We start from the raw sequence: 18,463 nt of genomic DNA on the forward strand, positions 1-18,463 counted from the left end.
GGCATTGTCCCCCCAATATTAAAAGGCTATATGCCTTACCATCTTTCACCAATAAGTTTCTCCAGGTCCCTCTAGTGGATGGTCCGGTAACTGCAATTCAGACAACTAGCCTGCTTTCTGAAGATAGGGACGGCTCTGTCAAAGACCGCCTGGACAAGAAGGCAGAATTTGCCTTGCGAAAGGCACACGAGGCCACTTCCATGGCCATCAGAGCATCAGCCACAGCCACCATGGTGGCAACAGTGGCAATCGCTTGGTCCAGGAAAATGGTTCAGCTTATTCCTGATTCTAACAAGCGCTTGGCTGAAGGTGCAAACAGACTGCTTAAAGCGTCATGTTTTTCTGTGGATGCCACCTTGGATGCTATGATCTTCTCTTCTAGATTCCTGGTTTCCACTGTAGTGGCTAAAACAGGGCTCTGGCTTCGAGCCTGGCAGGCAGACCTTCACACCAAGAACATAGTTACAGTATACCCTATCCAAGGGGACTGTTTGTTTGGGGACTCCCTGGACAAAATACTTATAGAAACCAGAGATAAGAAAAACGTGATGCCCAGATCCCTTGGGCAGACCAGATCGCAAAGACTCTGACAACTAATCCTTTCGTTCCCAGAGACATACACCAAGATTTAACAGAGACTTCAGGCGGCAGTCTTGGGGGACAAATAGACAAAATTTTCAAAGAAACTCCTTTCAGAATAGGCAGGGTAGGTCTTTCTCTAACAGAGACAACAAGTCCGGGAGAGACAACAAGCCCTCCAAGGCATAACTGCTGGTTGGCGCTGGTGGGGGGACGACTACTACTGTTCCAACAGACCTAGGTCGAATCCAACGCAGATCATTGGTCTCAGGAGGTCACCTCCAAAGGTTACTCTATCGAGTTTGTCACAAGACCTCCAAACCGATTTGTCCCCTCACCAGTAGTGAAGAACCGGGTCAAGCTTCATTGCACTCTAGACGCCATACGACGCCTGTTCAGCATTCAGGCCATAGAACCGGTACCTTCCCCAGAGAGAGGATGAGGCATCTACTCAATATTCTTCACGGTTCCCAAAAGGAACAGCAGCTGGAGGGCGATACTGGACCTGAAATTTCTGAACAAGTTTGTAAGACTACGCCATTTCCGGATGGAGACCTTGAAATCCATCACAGAGGCCCTTCAACCGGGAGAATGTTTGACTTCCATCAACTTGACCGAGCCCTACCTGCATGTTCCCATCTTTCAGGGCCACAGAAAGTTTCTTCATTTCTGTGCCCAGGATCAACATTGGCAATTCAGAGCTCTACCATTTGGCCTCTCTACTGCCCCTCGGGTGTTCTCCAAAATTCTCATACACCCCATTGACTTACTCCGAGAACAGGGCATCCATGTGCACCCGTATCTCGACGACCTGTTGATATGGTCTAGTTCAACAGAAAAATCCAGGAGGGACACCAAAAGCACCATTCAGTGCCTCCACGCCCACGGCTTTCTGGTGAACCTTCAAAAGAGTTGTCTATCTCCCTCTCAGTCCATAGAACATCTGGGAGTAGTCATAAATATGGTTCGAAATCGGATGTTTCTTCCAAAACCCAAGGCAGAAAAGATCTGTACACTGTCTCAACAAATCATCAAATCCAGACAGTTGTCACTGATGATACTTGCCAAGCTGATGGGGCTGTTCATCTCCTGCCTCGACTCAGTCCAATAGGCCCGCATGCACGCGAGGTCTCTTCAACAGTTTCTTTGACCATATTCGGCTGGCTTGGCAGTTGGTCCCCTTCCTTGACCGCGATGACCTGGCCACAGTGATCCATGCGACGGTCACCTCAAGGCTAGACTACTGTAATGCTCTCTACATGGGGCTGCTTCTGTTGCAACTCCGGAAGCTGCAGCTAGTGCAGAATGCTGCAGCTAGGCTGTTGATGGGCCTCGCTAGGTGGGAGCACACCCAACCTATGCTGAAAGTGCTGCACTGGCTGCTAATAGCGTACCGGATTCGCTTCAAAGTGCTGGTTCTTACCTTTAAAGCCCTATATGGCCAGGGTCCGACATATGTCCCCATATGTTCCTCCAAGGGCACCACGGTTGGGGTCTCAACATCTCTTGGTGATGCCAGGCCCCAAAGAGGCCAGGTTTGCTGTAACCAGGGCCAGGGCCTTTTCGGTGGCGGCTCCTACCTGGTGGAATGACCTCCCGGAGGAGATCCAGGCCCTGCGGGGCCTTGCGCAGTTCCACAGGGCCTGTAAGATGGAGCTCTTCCACCAGGCTTTTGAGTAGGAGCTGCCACCACCATCACACTACCCCACCACCGTACCATCACTACTGTATTATCATCGCCGCACCATCGTTGTTGCGCCACCACTACCAATTGGATTAGATAACATCGGGGTGTGTGATGGCCCTGTGACAAGTTATCTATAATATCGTGTGGAACCATACCACTAAATTGAGTCTAACATTCTTTGAAGATTTTTCGAGATATCTGGAGCACTTTATGCTGTTGTAAATGTTGGTTTTATCTTGTTTTATTGATTTAACTATTGGCATATATTGCCTTATTTGTGTTTTAATTATTGGCACATGTTGCCCTATTTGTGAGCTGCCCTGAGCCCGCTTGCGGGGAGGATGGGCTATAAATTTGAACAAACAAACAAACAAACAAATAAATAAATATCAGTTCAATATTATGGCAAAAGTGAAGCATACAAGGCCCAGAAGCTGGTTCCTCCTCTAAGCATCACTGCCCATTCCATAAGGAGTGCAGCCACGAACGCTGCCCTTACCAGTCAGACTTCAGTAGAGGAAATCTGCAAAGCAGCCACGCGGGCATCTCCTTCCATGTTTGTTAAGCACTACAAAATAAACTTGTACGACTCAGCAGACACAGCCTTTGGGTGAAGAGTTTTGCAACACATTCTGACCATCCATGACGATGACCCACCCAACAGATGAGGACACTGCTATGGGAGGTCCCATCAAGATGTCCTCCTCTCAGAGGGAGAATGGACCAGTGGATACTTGCCATGAGGGGTCCCTCTCCTCTGCAATAAGGAGGACATCTTCGCCCTCCCATGTCATCGTCAGCCTTTAATTCTGCTGCTCCTTAGGTAGTATTTTTCATACCTGTCTGCTTCCTTCCTGTCTTTGATGCTATACTGTTTTTTCCTCAGTAGTTAGCCGGTTATGGCTCTGTTGTTATGGTTCAGTGTTATTATTGTTATTGCTCCTTCTGTGAGCTCCAGAACTGAGGAGATGGGCGTTCCCCACCAAGAGGACAGGAAGTTGAAGATTATTGGTTCCTGCCTCCCTACAGATAGGGTGGGAAACACCCATCAAGATGTCCTCCTTATCTCAGAGGAGAAGGACCCCTCACGGCAAGTTTCCACTGGTCCATTCTTTTACTCAGAGATGATAACCTCCCTGGAGAGAAACTACGCCCAGACTGATAAAGAAGAACTGGCTTTCACTGAAGAAATTTCTCAATAATTTGTAAACCTTTATTGTATTACATGCATCTTCTTTTCTTTAATCCCAAGTATCCACCTTGCTTCAAGTTACCATTGTCTGTTCTGTGTTTTTACTATATATAGGTGGGAAAGAATAAGCATACATGGAGTCCATCTTGCTCAAGACACCTCTGACATTCATAAGCTTCTTATTGATCACTTTTCTCATAATCTACTTCTTCTGGCCTGCAGCACTGGTTAGGCTGATGCGGTGGTAAGTGGCGTATACCTAGGAATATATCTGGGGACGTTTCTAAGCCTTATTGTTAACAAATATGTTTGTAAACAAGAATTATGTATATGCAAATACATGCCTAGAATCCTACCTGTAATCCTGGCCTGTACTTGAATAATAGAATTTGGTTATTTGATTTTTGTCATATTTGGCAAACAACCTTCTAGATTTAAATGGTCTATGTTGATCTGATCTAATTTATTACAGCGAGCCAGTAAAACAGTACAATTCTGATATGAGAGAGATTAAAACAGTACTAACATAGCAATAGTATAAAAACATTAACAAGAGAAAATTAATAAAATTATTCATCATCATCATCATCATCATCATCATCATCATCATCATCATCATCATCATCATCATCATCATACAATTTTTCCAGACCTGGTCGCACTTCTATTGATCATTGCTTGGTCCTAGATTATTTCATTTTTAAATATGTGAAACATCAGAAGAATACCTTGTATGCAGCCTTCATGGACCTCAAGGCGGCCTTTGATTCTATTTCTAGAGGAAGGCTTTGGGCCAAATTGGCTGACATGGGTATTGATAGAAGGCTAATGCTTCTATTAATTAAACTGCATGAAAATAATAACATCCAAATAAGACTCACACAAGATGGGAAACCATCAAAAAGAATTCCAGTGCAAAAAGGAGTCAGACGAGGTTGCTATAACACCCAATGCCCTTTCCCAGGCCGTTGGGGCGACCGAGCTGAGGCGTCACTGCCTGTATAGGCTTATTGTTGTACTGGATTTAAATTATTTTGACTTATGATGTGACTGATCAGTTTTCACTATACTGTATCTGACCAGGTCACTATAAACAATAGTCTCTTTGGGGGTTTTGGTAGATTACTTATGGATGTATAGAGGACAACTGCCCAGTATAATTCTTTCACCAGTAAGTCAGGCACCAGTATTTGTAAAAGTCAAACAGTAAGCTTCTTTATTTCTCAGAAAGCCCAACAGGGGGATGGGATATATTTACATAGGATAGTTTGTTTCCTTGTAGAATATAACTTTTTACTTTGCCTTCTCATAGACTGTAGGCACTCTCGGTTTTACACATATGTTCTTCAGTACACTTCAGTACACTTATGATCCCACTCTCCAGTAACTGTTTTGTGGCTGCCCTTTGGACTTTATCTGTCTGGACCCTTTGAGTCTAATTGGGCACCTTTCCAGCTTTCCAGACTCCTCCAGACCCTTAGCCCTTTCTATAGCCACCCCTACAAGCTTCCTTGGAGCAATGTATCTGGTGTTCGTGACCACTGAGGTCTTATACTGTTCACTCTCCTCTTTACATTAGAGGGTACCAGTGCAGAGTTTTATTCTGCCACAGTTTCCTACTCAAACTGATATCAGGCTGTTTACACAAAGCCACAGAGGTTTTTGTTCCACCTCAGAGCTATCCAGTTAGCTGACCGCTCTCTGCTAACTTCTCTTCCAACTCCTTCTCCCAACTGCCAGCCCCCAACTGTCAGTGGTTCACCGTTATCTGTCACTCTCTAAGAATTCCGAGCCAAAAGGCCTCCTCCCTTCTCAGTCATGTGACTCAGCAGCGTCTTTATTTACCTGCTGCTGTCCACTATCCTTTAATTCAGTCACAGTTGCCTTCTGGCTCCCTTTTTATTTAACATCTATGTTAACTCTTTAATCACATGCCTTCATTCAATTGATACTCATGCTCTCTCATTCTCAGGCAGCAGAAAGGTTCCAGTTTTAATGTATGCTGATGAGGCTGTTCTTTTATCCCAGACAAGGATTGGCCTGAAGCGAGCCCTGATAAAAATTTAAAGAGCAATGTGACACTGAATTATTAAGTATTAACTTTGCTAAAACTAAAATTGTCCATTTTGGTAACTAATTCAGGAAGTTCAATTGGAATATTAAAGGAAATGCCATAGATCAAGTTAAGAACTTTCAATACGTAGGCATTTCCTTTTCTTATCATACTGACCATTGTATGATGGCCCAAGAACTATGCAAAACAAGGCCTGAGGTGTGCTTCTGGAGGTGAGAGCTCACATGATTGTCAGTGAGAAGAGTGTTAATGTAGCAGTTAATAAATGCTAGAAAAGTAAAATAATGATGGCAATGAATTCTTGTCAATTTATCTTGTCCTCTTTGCTTGTAGGGCTTTCCCAAAGATAATTGGCTTACAAGTGAGATATGCTGAGCATGAAGGCTACAGGTTCTGTTACTACTCCCGAGGAAAGCCTGGCCTTCAGCCTTCCATCTTGATGCTTCATGGGTATGCACTTGATAAAGACACATGGTTAACCAACGTCAGTGTAAGTTTCCGCTTTTTCAGATTACAGTTGTAACTGATGGATGTTGCTGATGTCCTAGTGAGTACAGCCAGATTCACCTAGGCCTGTTACCTCTACATGCCTCCCCCATTACTTTAAGAACCTTTTCTTCAGCTTCATCACCAAGCTACTTCGTGAAAGGCTGTCTTTATTAAGTCAATCGGCTGCATGGTGGGTCTTTCACTTTTGCTACCGCCTTCGACTCTTCCTACCATTATTGTCTTTTTCAGTAAATCTGGATCTTGAGCTCAAGCAAAAACAGGTTGCTTACCTGTAACTGATGATCTTTGAGTGGTCATCTGTGCATTCACAACCATGGGATTCAGTGCGCACGCGCTGGATCGATTGGCATTGTAGCAAGCTCTTTAATGGATTTTCGCGCCCAGACCTCGGGCATGCACAGGAACCCCACCGTGCATGCCCAGAGGGGAGGGCGTGGACATCCCGCCAGTTCCTTCAAACCACCGCAAATCAACCCCTATTGAAAATGTAGAAGCTGACAGCAGTGGGGAAGGAGGGTGGGTGGTTTGAATGCACAGATGACCACTCGAAGATCATCAGTTACAGGTAAGCAACCTGTTTATCTTCGACGTGGTCTCTGTGCTTAACACCCATGGGAGATTAGCGAGCAGTAGCCTACCTGGAGGAGGGTGCTGGCAGGTCCTTACTGTGTAGCCGAAGATAGAATGCGACGTCCCATGTCTGTATTAGAGTTCTTACGAGCGTCTAGGGCGTAGTGCCTTATGAAGGTATTAGGCGTGGCCCACATAGCGGCTTTGCATATGTCTGTTAGGGGAACTCCCTGGAGAAAGGCAGTGGAAGCCGCAACAGCTCGAGTTGAATGGGCCCTGATCGGGCCAGCAATGGTTGTTTGGCAATCAGGTAGCAGAGGCGGATGAGACCCGCAATCCACCTCGAGAGGCCTTGAGCCGTGATGCGAGTCCCCAGCCTTGCTGGTGCATTTGAGACGAACAGTTGGGAGTCACGTCTCGCTGGACGGGTTCTGTTCAGGTAGAACAGGAGCGCATGTTTCACATCTAAGGTGTGTAACAGTCTGTCCTCTGAGGATGTTGGAGCCGTGAAGAAATCTGGGAGGAAGACCTCTGCCTGTAGGTGGGACACTACCTTTGGCAGGAACGAGATGTCAGGGACGAGGCGGACACCGTCTGGCAAAAAGGACAAGTAAGGCATGTCGTGTCTGAAAGCCAGTATTTCTCCAACTCGCCTTGCAGAGGTGATAGCAACCAGAAAGGCCATCTTCCACGACAGGAATTTCATGTTGCGAGTGGTGAAAAGTGAGGGAAAAATCCAAAGAGCCGTGAGGCAAATAGCCCAAAACAGCCAACCGATTAGACCGACGGAGAAAGGGTCTTTCCAACGCAGCGGTACAGTCTTTCTCATTTCTTGGTTGCAGTCTCCCTTTTGTGTGATGACTGACCCAAGGGGTAGAAAATCTTTAACAATTTCAGTTTCTTCATTGTCAGCCTTAGTCATTACTTTTGTCTTCTTGATGTTCAACTGCAATCCCACTATGGCACTTTCTCATTTAACTGTAATTGGTAATTGTTTCGCATCTTCTGCCAGTCATGTGGTGGCATCTGCACATCTCAGTTTATTAATGTGCCTTCCACCAGCTTTCACTCTGCCTTCACTCTGATACCTTTGCCAATTGAATCTCCCTCTGTTTTCATTGAATAAATTTCTTGTTCTTCCCTTTTGTTGTTGTTATCTTCTATTTCTTTGCACCAGTTATTATAATAGTTCTCTTTTTCTCTGTGTGCAAGTCACTGAAAAGCTGCATTTAGAATTCTGTTTCTATTTTTGCTTCCTTTTCCTCTATCAGTGATTTTATGAGTTTCATCAGTCATCCATTGATGCCTTTTCTTTCTTTTGGCTACATGAATAGTCTTTGTGCATTTTTCCTTGATTTCAACCCACATTTCTCTGGTTCACATTCAACTTAACTTAGTATTGCAAATCTGTTATTTGCATGTTCTTTAAGATCTTCAGGAATGTTATTTGGATTGTACTTTGGCAGTGTGATTGTATTACTGTTTTTCTTTTTTTGTATTAACAATTTGTGATTTGTTTCACAGTCAGCTCCTGGTCTTGTTTTAGCAGAGAGAACAGTGCTTCTCCATCTTCTGCATTTGTACTGGTGCAGCCCTACCAGGAGACAAGGGCTGGGGTTCAGTCACAGGCAAGGTTAGAAAGAGTAACCAGGGTCCAGTCCAAAAGTCAGAGGTTCCAAGTACAGCTTAGGATCAAGGGATCTTTGTATATGTTTCCTTTTTCTGTAATATCTTTGCTACCCTTTTGATTTAGAGTGTGATTTTAATGATCCTTTTAATTCCCACCAGATTTGCGCACGGCTGCTCATCAAAGATCACTGTATATGGACATGTGCGCACAATCATATTAACAATCGTAATACTTTAAAACAGAAGTACAGGTGGAGATAGTGGCATGGGTTGTAAAATGTAGCAAAAGGGACATGGTAATGAGATTAGGACGTAACATCTGAGCTTTTACTTCTTCAGTCATGTAAATCTTTGCTTTCTGAGAGCCTCAAAACCAGCTGTTTTTTCCCTTCTAAGTTCCTTCCTAAGAATATCCATGTGGTCTGTCTTGATATGCCTGGTCATGGGGAAACCACTTGTTTGCCAGGAGAAAACTACACTACGTTTGATCAGGTGAAAAGGATACACCAGGTAAGGCCTCTTTCTACATGTACTTGTATGTTTTCCAACCTGAAGGCTGACAAGGGAGAGGTTCTACTAAAAGTGCATCTTTGAGGGCCAGAGATTCATATAGATCAGCTAAGTCATGGCTGTGTCACTGCATAAATGGTTATTTGTGTCATTACATAAATGGCTGTTAAGAGGAACCCACCTACCGTATCTGTTTCTCCAATCACTCGTTGGCCCTTTGCCTTGTGTTTGCCCTGGCAGCTCAGAGGAGATTTCAGGCTACAGACGTTCCAGTTGACCTCTGAGTCCAATGCCCTGCTTGACCATCTGATTTGTTGTTGTTGTTCAGTCGCACAGTCGAGTCCGACTCTTCGCGACCCCATGGACAAGATCTCGCCAGGCCCTCCTGTTTTCCGCCGTCCTCTGAAGTTTGCTCAATTTCATGTTCGTTGCCATCTGATGGTAAAGAACAAATAGTAGAAGTACTGAAAAGCCATACTACAAGGGATAGGGTCCCAAAAGAATAAAAAAGTTCCTAAATACTTTTTTAAAATTGACTTCAATTAAAAACTGGGCTTCAAAGCCTGAATAAATTTAAAGATTTTCTTTGTAGAGTGCAAAAACAGAAACATATAACAGATACAAACTTGCATAACCAGCACACCTATACAGCCAGAATGGCTTTAAAAATATCATGGGGGAGGGGGGAGAGACAAAGGGATAAATTTAAAACCCCTGGATGGATTCACCAGACTTGTAGGTGATGTAAAACTGCACACTTTTGTCAGCTGTCCAGTCAAATAAAATTCAGTTAACTGATTAATTGGGATGAAATACTTTCTGAACTGTCCAGTACCCCAAGAAGCTGGATTAACTTCTTTTCCTGTCAAACGAAACAACCAAAAAGACCCATGAAGACCAAACTTATTTTTTAAAGAAACAATGTGTCTGACTAATATATAGCAACAGACTAACAAATCAATGTGGAATAGAGTTCCTGAGGGTAAAAGTTCTCAATGTCAAGATCCAATATTCTTTTCTTTTTTAATAAATGGATTTCATTCTTAACCACTTGCTTTTCAAGAGACTAAAATTCAAAATGTTGCAATTGGTGATCTAATTGTAAAAAAAAATGAAGGGGTTCCCTTTACCCTCCAAATAATAGCTCTTCATGAACAACCACTCTACCAAAGTAATTAAAAATTGAGAATGAGGAATCTTATTCACTCTTTTAGCCAAGGGTGTAGACTTTCCAATTTCCCGGGGGTGGGTGGGGCTGGGCCAGAGGCATTGCTGTGCTAGGAGCAAGGGTGGCTCCCAAATTTAAAAGAAAAGGCAAAGAAAAGAAGATTTAAAAGAAAACAAGATCAAAGAGGTTTTGGGGTCCCATATGACTGAATTCTTATCTGGCTGACTAGTACCAGAAGGTGGTGCTAGAGGAGAGCTAATTCACTCTCTAGGTATAAATTTTATACATAAACAAATGTGGTAATCTAAGGCTCCGTTACCACATAAATACCCTTTACAGAATTTGGAGTGGATCCAACCATCCTCCAAGAAACTGTTCTCTAACTGAAGTGGCTCTTCCTCTACCAGATGATCCACTTAAGTTGGAGGAAGTTTCCTTAGGTTGGAGGAAGCCTTCAGACTTTGCTTAGTGAGTGGTAGGCTAGCTTAGAATCCACCCCCAAAATCTTTTTGCTGTCTCAAACATTGCAACATTTTCTCCAGATGGTATCCAGGCACAACGTATCTGAGAACACACACAAATTATTTAGAAAATTTAGCCAGGTGATCCAAAAAGACACCATGCTTGATGGTGTTAGATGCTTTTGAGAGGCCCAGGAAAATCGACAGTGACATACACTCCTTCCTCTCTATGGAGAAGGTTGTCTATCAAGGCAACCAAGGAAAATTCATTTCCAAAACTGTATATGAAGCTACATTGAAATGGGCATAGATAACCTGTATCAACTAAGAAGGCCTGGAACTGTCTGGCTACCACTCAAGTACCATCCCCAAACAGGGAGTATTTATTACCAGATGGTAGTTTTTAAACTCATTAGATTCCAGGCATTGCTTTTTCCATCTCAGTAGCAGTTAATAGCAATGGCCCACTCATGATCTTTCATATCCTCTTCAGATGCTGCATACATCCAAGGTATTCCTTTAGGAAATAGCTCAAGCCAGTACTGTAACACATTCCACATACCACATACTCTCTTGTTTTGTTCACTCCCCTTTTTCTAGTTTGTCGAGTGCACTGGTCTGAACAGGAAGCCTTTCCACCTGGTTGGCATCTCCATGGGCGGAATGGTTGCTGGGGTCTACACTGCTCATTATCCATCTGAGGTCTGCTGCCTGTCCCTCCTGTGTCCAATTGGTGAGTGTTAAAAGGCAGTCAAGCCAAGGGGAGCTCTGAAGCATGTCGGATCAAAGAGGCCAGGGTATCTGCTCCATTATCCACAATATGGGGACAGAAGCATAATCAGATGTCATGGTCAACTGCAGCTACCCAAGACGATTAAAGAGAATCTCCATGTCCAGAGGAGCTGTATTTAGAGTTGCAACAGAAGCACTCTCTGAAAACAAGGGCTAAGCGACAACATGATGAGAAGGCCATCACAGGCTACTGGGGCAATGTGATCCAGCAGGGTACCTGTTATCTATTAACGCATTTCATGACGTTTTTATTCCATTGCTTCCTACAAGGAGTTTGGGGTGCATTGTTCATTATTCTCCATCCATTTTATGCTCACAACAACAGCCTCTCTGAGGGGGTCATCTGAGAGAGTGTGTCAGTAGTGATACACAAATCTGTGCCTGCAGTGCTCCCAGGCCGAATCGGAAACACACGGAGTCCAACGAGTTAGATGGATATCTGTTTAATGCATTTAAAACAGGGAATGCAGGGCTGAGTACCTTAGCACTTCAGCCGTTCCAAAACTGTATTCTGCCATAATCAGGAAGGGCTGAAGGTCTTATACCCCAAATAACATCACATAGAGTTTACACATTAAAGAATCTCTAATTGGTACCAAGCACTTAACATCAGACAAGCATCATTTGACTTTAAACCTTACCATTGGTCTCTCATGTATTGTCAGTGATTACATTTGCTTATCTACTCTTCACAGCAATGGGAACATTAGGGAACACTGAGAACCTTTCTGACCTTAGTGAAGCTAGTCCCTCTTTCTCTTCTGGGGAGCTAAGTGATAAGGGTTGTGATTCACATTCAGCTTTGCTCTTGACATTCTTACAGTTTCTTAAATACACATTCCATTCTTATTGCATCCTAGTTCTATCCCCAGAGGTCTCTAATAATTCTTTTCCTTAACATATATATAACTTTGTATACAAAAGGTACAGTTATAAAATATATATTCTACTATAAGCTTCTCTAATCAAAAGAATCTGGGTTACATACCAAGATCTGGATCTATTATGATTAAACATTTGAAGGCGCAGTGACAGCTGTCAATATGTAACCACGTCAGAGGAAATGTCAGACCTCCCACATTCAGGAATCACATTCCTTTTTCACCTTGTCCTACAGTAGGGTTGCTAACTCCGGGCTGGGAAGTTCCTGGAGATTTGGAGGTGGAGCCTGAGGAGGGGGAGTTTTGGGGAGGGGAAGGGCCTCAGTGGGTTATGAAGCCATAGGATCCCCCCTCCAAAGCAGCCATTTTCTCCAGGGGAATTGATCTCTGTAGTCTGGAGATCATTTGTAATTCCTTGAGATTTCCCCAGGCCCCACCTGGCTACCCTAAGTGTGTGGCTGGCTCAAAGTCACCCAGTAAGCTCCATGGCAGAGTAGGGATTTCAACCTGGGTCTCCCACATCCTGGTCTGACACTCTAACCCCTACACTTCTCACGTTCGTATAAATATGCTTGGGATGAACAGGGTAAGAAACTATTATGAGGAAGCTGCCTTTTATTGCACTCATCAGTGCCTTACGACTCGTAGCTCATCTTTACAGTGTCACCAGTAAGGGATGCAAATTAAAGAGGAAAAAAGAGTAGCCTAAGGCATGCACTTCCCCCCTAGACGAAGTCCACTCTTCCTCCGCAACACATACACACATCCAGGTCTATTTTTGGGCAGGAATGTACAGGAACGGAGTTCCGGCTGGCTTCAGGGCTGGCCACGCCCACTACAGCCAAAACCTTTCTGTGCGTGGCTACAGAGGGAAGGCCTGGAGAGCGAACCCCCCCCACGAATCCAAGGTGGGTGGGCCAGGGGGCCCCTGGAAGGATCGGGGAGGCATTTAAATTCCTCCCCGTGCCTTCCCCAACCTGTCCAAGGGCTGGCTTGCCTGGGCTTCCCGCAGCCGCAGGGTGCCGGCCAAGCCAGGGGAAGGCAGTTTAAAATGTCTCCCCTTCTCTCCAAGGGCTGGCTTGCCCGGGCTCCCTGCAGCCTCGGGGCACCCGGGCAAGCCAAGGGAAGGCATCGGGGTGTGGCCTAATATGTTAATGAGCTGTGATGTCAGGGGTGTGGCCTAATATGCTAATGGGTTTCTGCTGTTGGGTGTGGCCTTTTATGCTAATGAGTTCCTGCTGGGCTTTTTCTACAAAAAAGCCCTGCAAACATCCATCCAAGGCACAGTCTCTTTCCCACCAGATATACAGGGGTGGTCTTAGCCACAGGTCAGCTGGGGCCACTGGGGAAGGGCCGTTGCAGGCAGCAGGCAGCAATCCACTGTACGGTGGTCAGAGGTGGGCTCCCAACCAATGCTCCCTCTAAGCTGTGCAGTCTTGTGAGCAAAAAGTCTACTTTGTGAGCTGCTGGCATTAAAGTTTTGAGCGAGCCATTTGGCTACTGCATAAATTAGTTTGCTCTGGAGCCATCCTTCCTGAGCTAAGACCAAAATGTGTGAGCTGGAGGCTAAAAACTGTGAGCTAGCTCACACTAACTCAGCTTAGAGGGAACACTGCTCCCAACCATTCTACAGCAGAAAGCATTTGGTGGGCCACTGCTGAAGTCTCAACCTGCGGCCAGCAATAAGCTGTAGGGCAGTGGGGGGCCTGAACAACCTGCCAGCTGCTACCTGATTCTCAGACAGCAGCTGGTCAGCAATCAGGTGGGGAGGCCTGAAGCCACCACAGCTCCGGAGGCAATGATAGCAAGCTAAGGATACTCCCGCCCTCGCCATCGTCCCTTGTGGAGTTGTGGTGGCAATCAGCTGTTGTGAGGAGGAAGGGCCCCTCCATATAGCTCAGCTACCTGAGTCTCTGGTGATGGCTGGGGGCAGTTGCCTATAGTTTGGAGAGCCCCTTCAGCTGACTGACACAGGCTGTTGTCTTGAAGCTGCTGCAGCTATGACTCCAGAGGCAATGACAACAAAGGGTGGATCCTCAGGCTATGGTCATCAGCTGTAGTGTGGGGGACCCCCTCCCACGACCCTGCAGCTGATTGCTGGCCACTGCCCTAAAGCTGGCCCACCCCATGTTTCTGGGAGCCAATCCTTCACTTTTGCCAAAGCCCTGAAATCACTAAAACTGGCATTACAGCTGTGACCCCCCCCCTTTCCCTTTCCTTAATCTGTATTTCGTTTTACTAACTTCTCCTAGTGTCTTTTGTGTGTTTTTAACATCCATACCACAACCAGATTCAAGAAAGTGAAGCTTTTCCTGTTCTGCATGTAGTTTACCGTTTCCCACAATGTTATAGAAATGACTGGAGTCCTTCCAGGAAAAAGAAATCCATAACCATAAATACTTCCCACCTCCTCCCTCTTGCTGATCTAGTTTCTGCCTCCTTCTGGCATGTACACGGAGCTCTCCTTTCCTATAACCAAGGGTAGGTCTGAATCCAGTCTTCAACTGTCCCTGGAATCCTACTAAACTGTGCACTCTTCTAATCCTTAGGCTTGAATTACCCAAAAGATTCTGACTTCATGAAGAGTATGAAAAAGAAGAGAAAAAACCACGACGTTTCTCTTGTTCCTTCGAATATACAGGAGGGTGTAGAAATGTTCAAACTTGGTTTATACTATCCCCGCATGGCTCCAAAACAGGTGAAAAAGTGGCATTGTAAACATGGTGATACCAACTGAGGGCGCTAAGGTTCTTTGACTTGTGTGGCTAGCCAATAAACCACACAGTAAAACTATTATCCAGGCAGTAAAGGGCAACAAAATAATTTATTCGAATAAAGGAACACCTCACAGCCTGTAGATGTTCAGTGAGCAAATACAGGGAGCAGACTTATATACTCTTCTTGCTCCTCACAACTTTACATCATTGTTGACATCATTTAGACATGCTCAGTTCAGATTTCTTTGTCTGGACAGTCATCAATCACATATTTGACAAACAGGATGTTACTTGGCTGCGTCTCAACTCTACAATGCAGGTGCTTGCCTCGTTATATTGATTTATACATCTGTTCATTTTCTTGATTGCCTACATATACTCCTTTCACCTTTAAATGAACTCTCAAGCTGAGTTCATTTTCAGTACAAAGCTTAGATGTTTTCATTACAAAAATGTTTTTTTTTAACATGGATAAATGCATATAAAATATAACAGTACTCTTAATATAGGTTATTTCTGCTGAAAATATATATAGGATACATTGGATCATGAAAAATAGCACTCTTAATATATTTAACTTTCTATAAGCATCTTTTAATATTGCAAAGTGATCTATGACATAAAGCTTTTGTAGATACTCTGAATTATACATTATTCTTCATTTTTAATTGACCCTTTTAATTAGCTTCTTTAACTGACCAATGCCCATGATTAATGTCTTTTGTTTTGGCTGGACTTTCACACACCTGGTAAGTTCTTGATCATTTTCTAAAGTTTTGCTTTTTAGTAGTTATGGATCTTTGCCAGGTTAATTTTAAGTGTATAATGGTTTCTCTTTAAGCAAGCATCTTTTTGTCCTAAGCTTAATAACTTTCTATAGCAAAGCTTAAAATAATTCACCTATCTGTTGCTTCTTACAAATATCTTATACCATAATCTTGGTAAATATTCAGCTTTACACAAAATATAAAGTCTAAAAAAAACACAGGAATTTAGATTTGTTTTGCATGGGGAGTACAACTGAACTCTTATTCAAACCTATCAGTCTTCTTGACCAATTAGCTCTAAATCATTTGAAGTAAAGAATGCCACTATAAATCTCTAACTTTTGGCAGGTCATTAGTAGGGGTGTCTGTGCCATGTCAATTAAAAAATTCCCCTTTTTATTGTGCATCATCAGCCCAGTTAATTTAAGTGTATAACTTTCTCAAAGTCTTTTCTTCTTTGAAATAGGCTGAAAAAGGCAAATATATATATAGATATTGCTTATAGACTCCTTTAAGATTTCCACTAACTCAATTTTTTAAACTAAACTGTAAAGGAGAGTATAGTTTAAAGTTCCTTCAGAGCTACTAATAAACTTCTGACCTCATCTCTTTGAAGCAGAGAGGTTCTCATTAATCCTAACATATGACAGCTTAAAGCAGTGGTGAAAAATACTGTCCTAATTAAGTCTGTTGACATCATAACACCTGCTTGTTAGAAGATTCTTCTGCTGTCAATTAAAGTGACTTAAAACACTTGTTTTCTTTACAACTCTGCTTAGTGGGTAACAGGTTGTTAATTCTCTAGGAGAACGCCAAAGAATTTCTTCCAAAGATTCCTGGAAATCAGCAACAATCAATAGACAATCATTTGAACATTTGAATGTCTCCTGCAATGGGAAGACTGCGATGTTCTTATCCAAGTTAATACTTGTGTTCATATTACAACATAAAGTCATACGGAACACAGATCTAAAGACCATCTAGCTGTTATGATAGGCTTGATGTTGGCAGTGCAGTGGGCTGGGAGCCATGCTGGGCTTGGCGGCTGAGGTGTGGTGGGCCAGAAGCCACACTGCTCCAGGCAGTGTTGGTGTGGCAGGCTGGGAGCTGTGTTGAGCTTCGCATCGGCAGTGTGGAAGCCGCACTGGGCCTGGTGGCAGCAGAGCAGCCTGGAAGTTGCACTGGGCCTGGAGGTGGTGCGGCAGCCCAGGAACTGCATTGGGCCTGGTGGAGGAGGATGGAGCCACACTCATACTGCGGGGGGATTCCAACTCAGCTCACAGGGGTGGTGGATGCCCAGATGCGTTACTGAGCCCAGCAGTGGCAGCTAAGGACACCGGCAATTCAGTTAGGACCTGCAGCGGCAGCAGAGGATGCTGGGCTCAGGTGTCGTGCCAGGCTTGGCCCGGGGGGTTATGGAATCTCCCCCTGCCACTGGGAATGTCCCCTAAAGTGAATCAGCAGCAACTGGGGGGAAGGGGTTTTCCCCCCTGTAAGTATCATGGTTCTTCACTTGTATTCCTTCTAAGGAGCATAGGCCCAGGTATGCATGTCCTGTGGCTTAAAATACCAAGTATTGTGTCTTTCAGGGAAAATGGTGATCACATGTATCAGGAGAACTACAAGCAACATATTTTTCCCTCTAATGCCTGAAAAGGGAGGAGGCTGAAGTTGGTTCCTTATTCGCTCTTCCTTATTCATTCCTTATTCGTTACTTATTCGTGTAGTCATTCAGAAACACTAAGGAGAGTGAGTTGGAAAGCTCTGAACCCCAAAATAGGGTCTGGACAACCACATATCATATACCCCCACATTCACAGGACTCTCCCCTTCGAGGGGACATATGCGGTGTGCTGGTCCAAAGCGCGGTTCTGGTGCCAGCTGCTCCAAAGTGCAGTGTCCCCAGGACAAACACACAGGCAGGCACTGGGGCCAGGCTGCACCCCAAAACAATAATTGGACCACCCCAAATGACACATCCCCACGCTCTGGGGACTGTGCCCTGCAAGGTGACATGCAGAGATGCCCGGTCCAAACACCGGTTCTGATGCCACGAACTTCAGTTGCACCAGCTTCCGTTCGCAGGGCTTCCCCTGTATTTCAGATTTGAATAAGGAAGTGCCCCCTGCACCCAAAATAGGGTCTGGACCACCACATACCATATACCCCCACATTCACAGGGCACTTCCTTATTCCTTATCCTTGCTGGTGCAACTGAAGCTCATGGCATCAGAACCGGTGTTTGGACCGTGAAGTTCCTGCAAAAGAAGAATGCAGCACAGGCTCTTCTCCATCTCTTTTTCAAGCTCTGAGTGAAGGGAGAGGATTGCTTGCTTGGTCTCTGTGAATAGGCATTGTAGTACAATCACAAAGTAGCACCACATAGAGATTGCGGATAAGAAATCGTATTTTATGTGTTCCGTGATCCTGCCATGTACTTTCTGTGATCTGATTCTTGTTTTTCCTTGTAGCTCCTAAAGGGATTCTTCGTAGACTGGCTGCCAGACAACAATTTTTACAGAAAATGTAAGTGCAGCTGCAAGAACGGCATGTGCCTGTATGCAAAGCTGAGAGGGGCTTGTGGACACTCTGATGGATTGCTGAGGTTCTGAGTTCAGCTTCACCTATTTTAGGTTGTTCCATCTCCAGAAATTCCATCAATTCTTATAATCTTGTCCCACAGTACCACTCTGGCTTCCTTCACGCATAATCCCAGCATCATAGGAAGTGTTTCAACATTGTACAACACTGCAGAAGTCCATATGTGAATAATACAACCACATCGGGAGGGTCATATGTAGCACCAGGGATGGAGGGAAATCCCCATATCAGAAGAAAAATTGTATTATTTAATGGGGAAATGTATATACCTCTTCATGGTAGACCTGCTTAAGGCCCCTCACAGTGAGAAAACAATACAATAAAT

At 44.4% G+C, this 18,463-nt stretch overlaps 1 protein-coding gene across 1 annotated transcript in view; it reads left to right on the forward strand.

Annotated features, from left to right (window-relative positions):
* LOC107119593 (monoacylglycerol lipase ABHD6-like) overlaps positions 1-18,463 on the forward strand; it is a 42,019-nt gene that overhangs the window by 18,543 nt on the left and 5,013 nt on the right. The window contains exons 2-7 of the mRNA XM_015422111.1: positions 3,573-3,702; positions 5,866-6,022; positions 8,638-8,751; positions 10,981-11,113; positions 14,603-14,751; positions 18,009-18,063. Of these exons, the coding sequence (XP_015277597.1) occupies positions 3,593-3,702; positions 5,866-6,022; positions 8,638-8,751; positions 10,981-11,113; positions 14,603-14,751; positions 18,009-18,063 (718 nt within the window). The 5' untranslated portion in view covers positions 3,573-3,592. The remainder of the gene's footprint in view (positions 1-3,572; positions 3,703-5,865; positions 6,023-8,637; positions 8,752-10,980; positions 11,114-14,602; positions 14,752-18,008; positions 18,064-18,463) is intronic.

This window comes from Gekko japonicus, unplaced genomic scaffold (assembly GCF_001447785.1).
Source record: "Gekko japonicus isolate JY-2015 unplaced genomic scaffold, Gekko_japonicus_V1.1 scaffold292, whole genome shotgun sequence".
NCBI classification, from domain to species: domain Eukaryota; kingdom Metazoa; phylum Chordata; class Lepidosauria; order Squamata; family Gekkonidae; genus Gekko; species Gekko japonicus.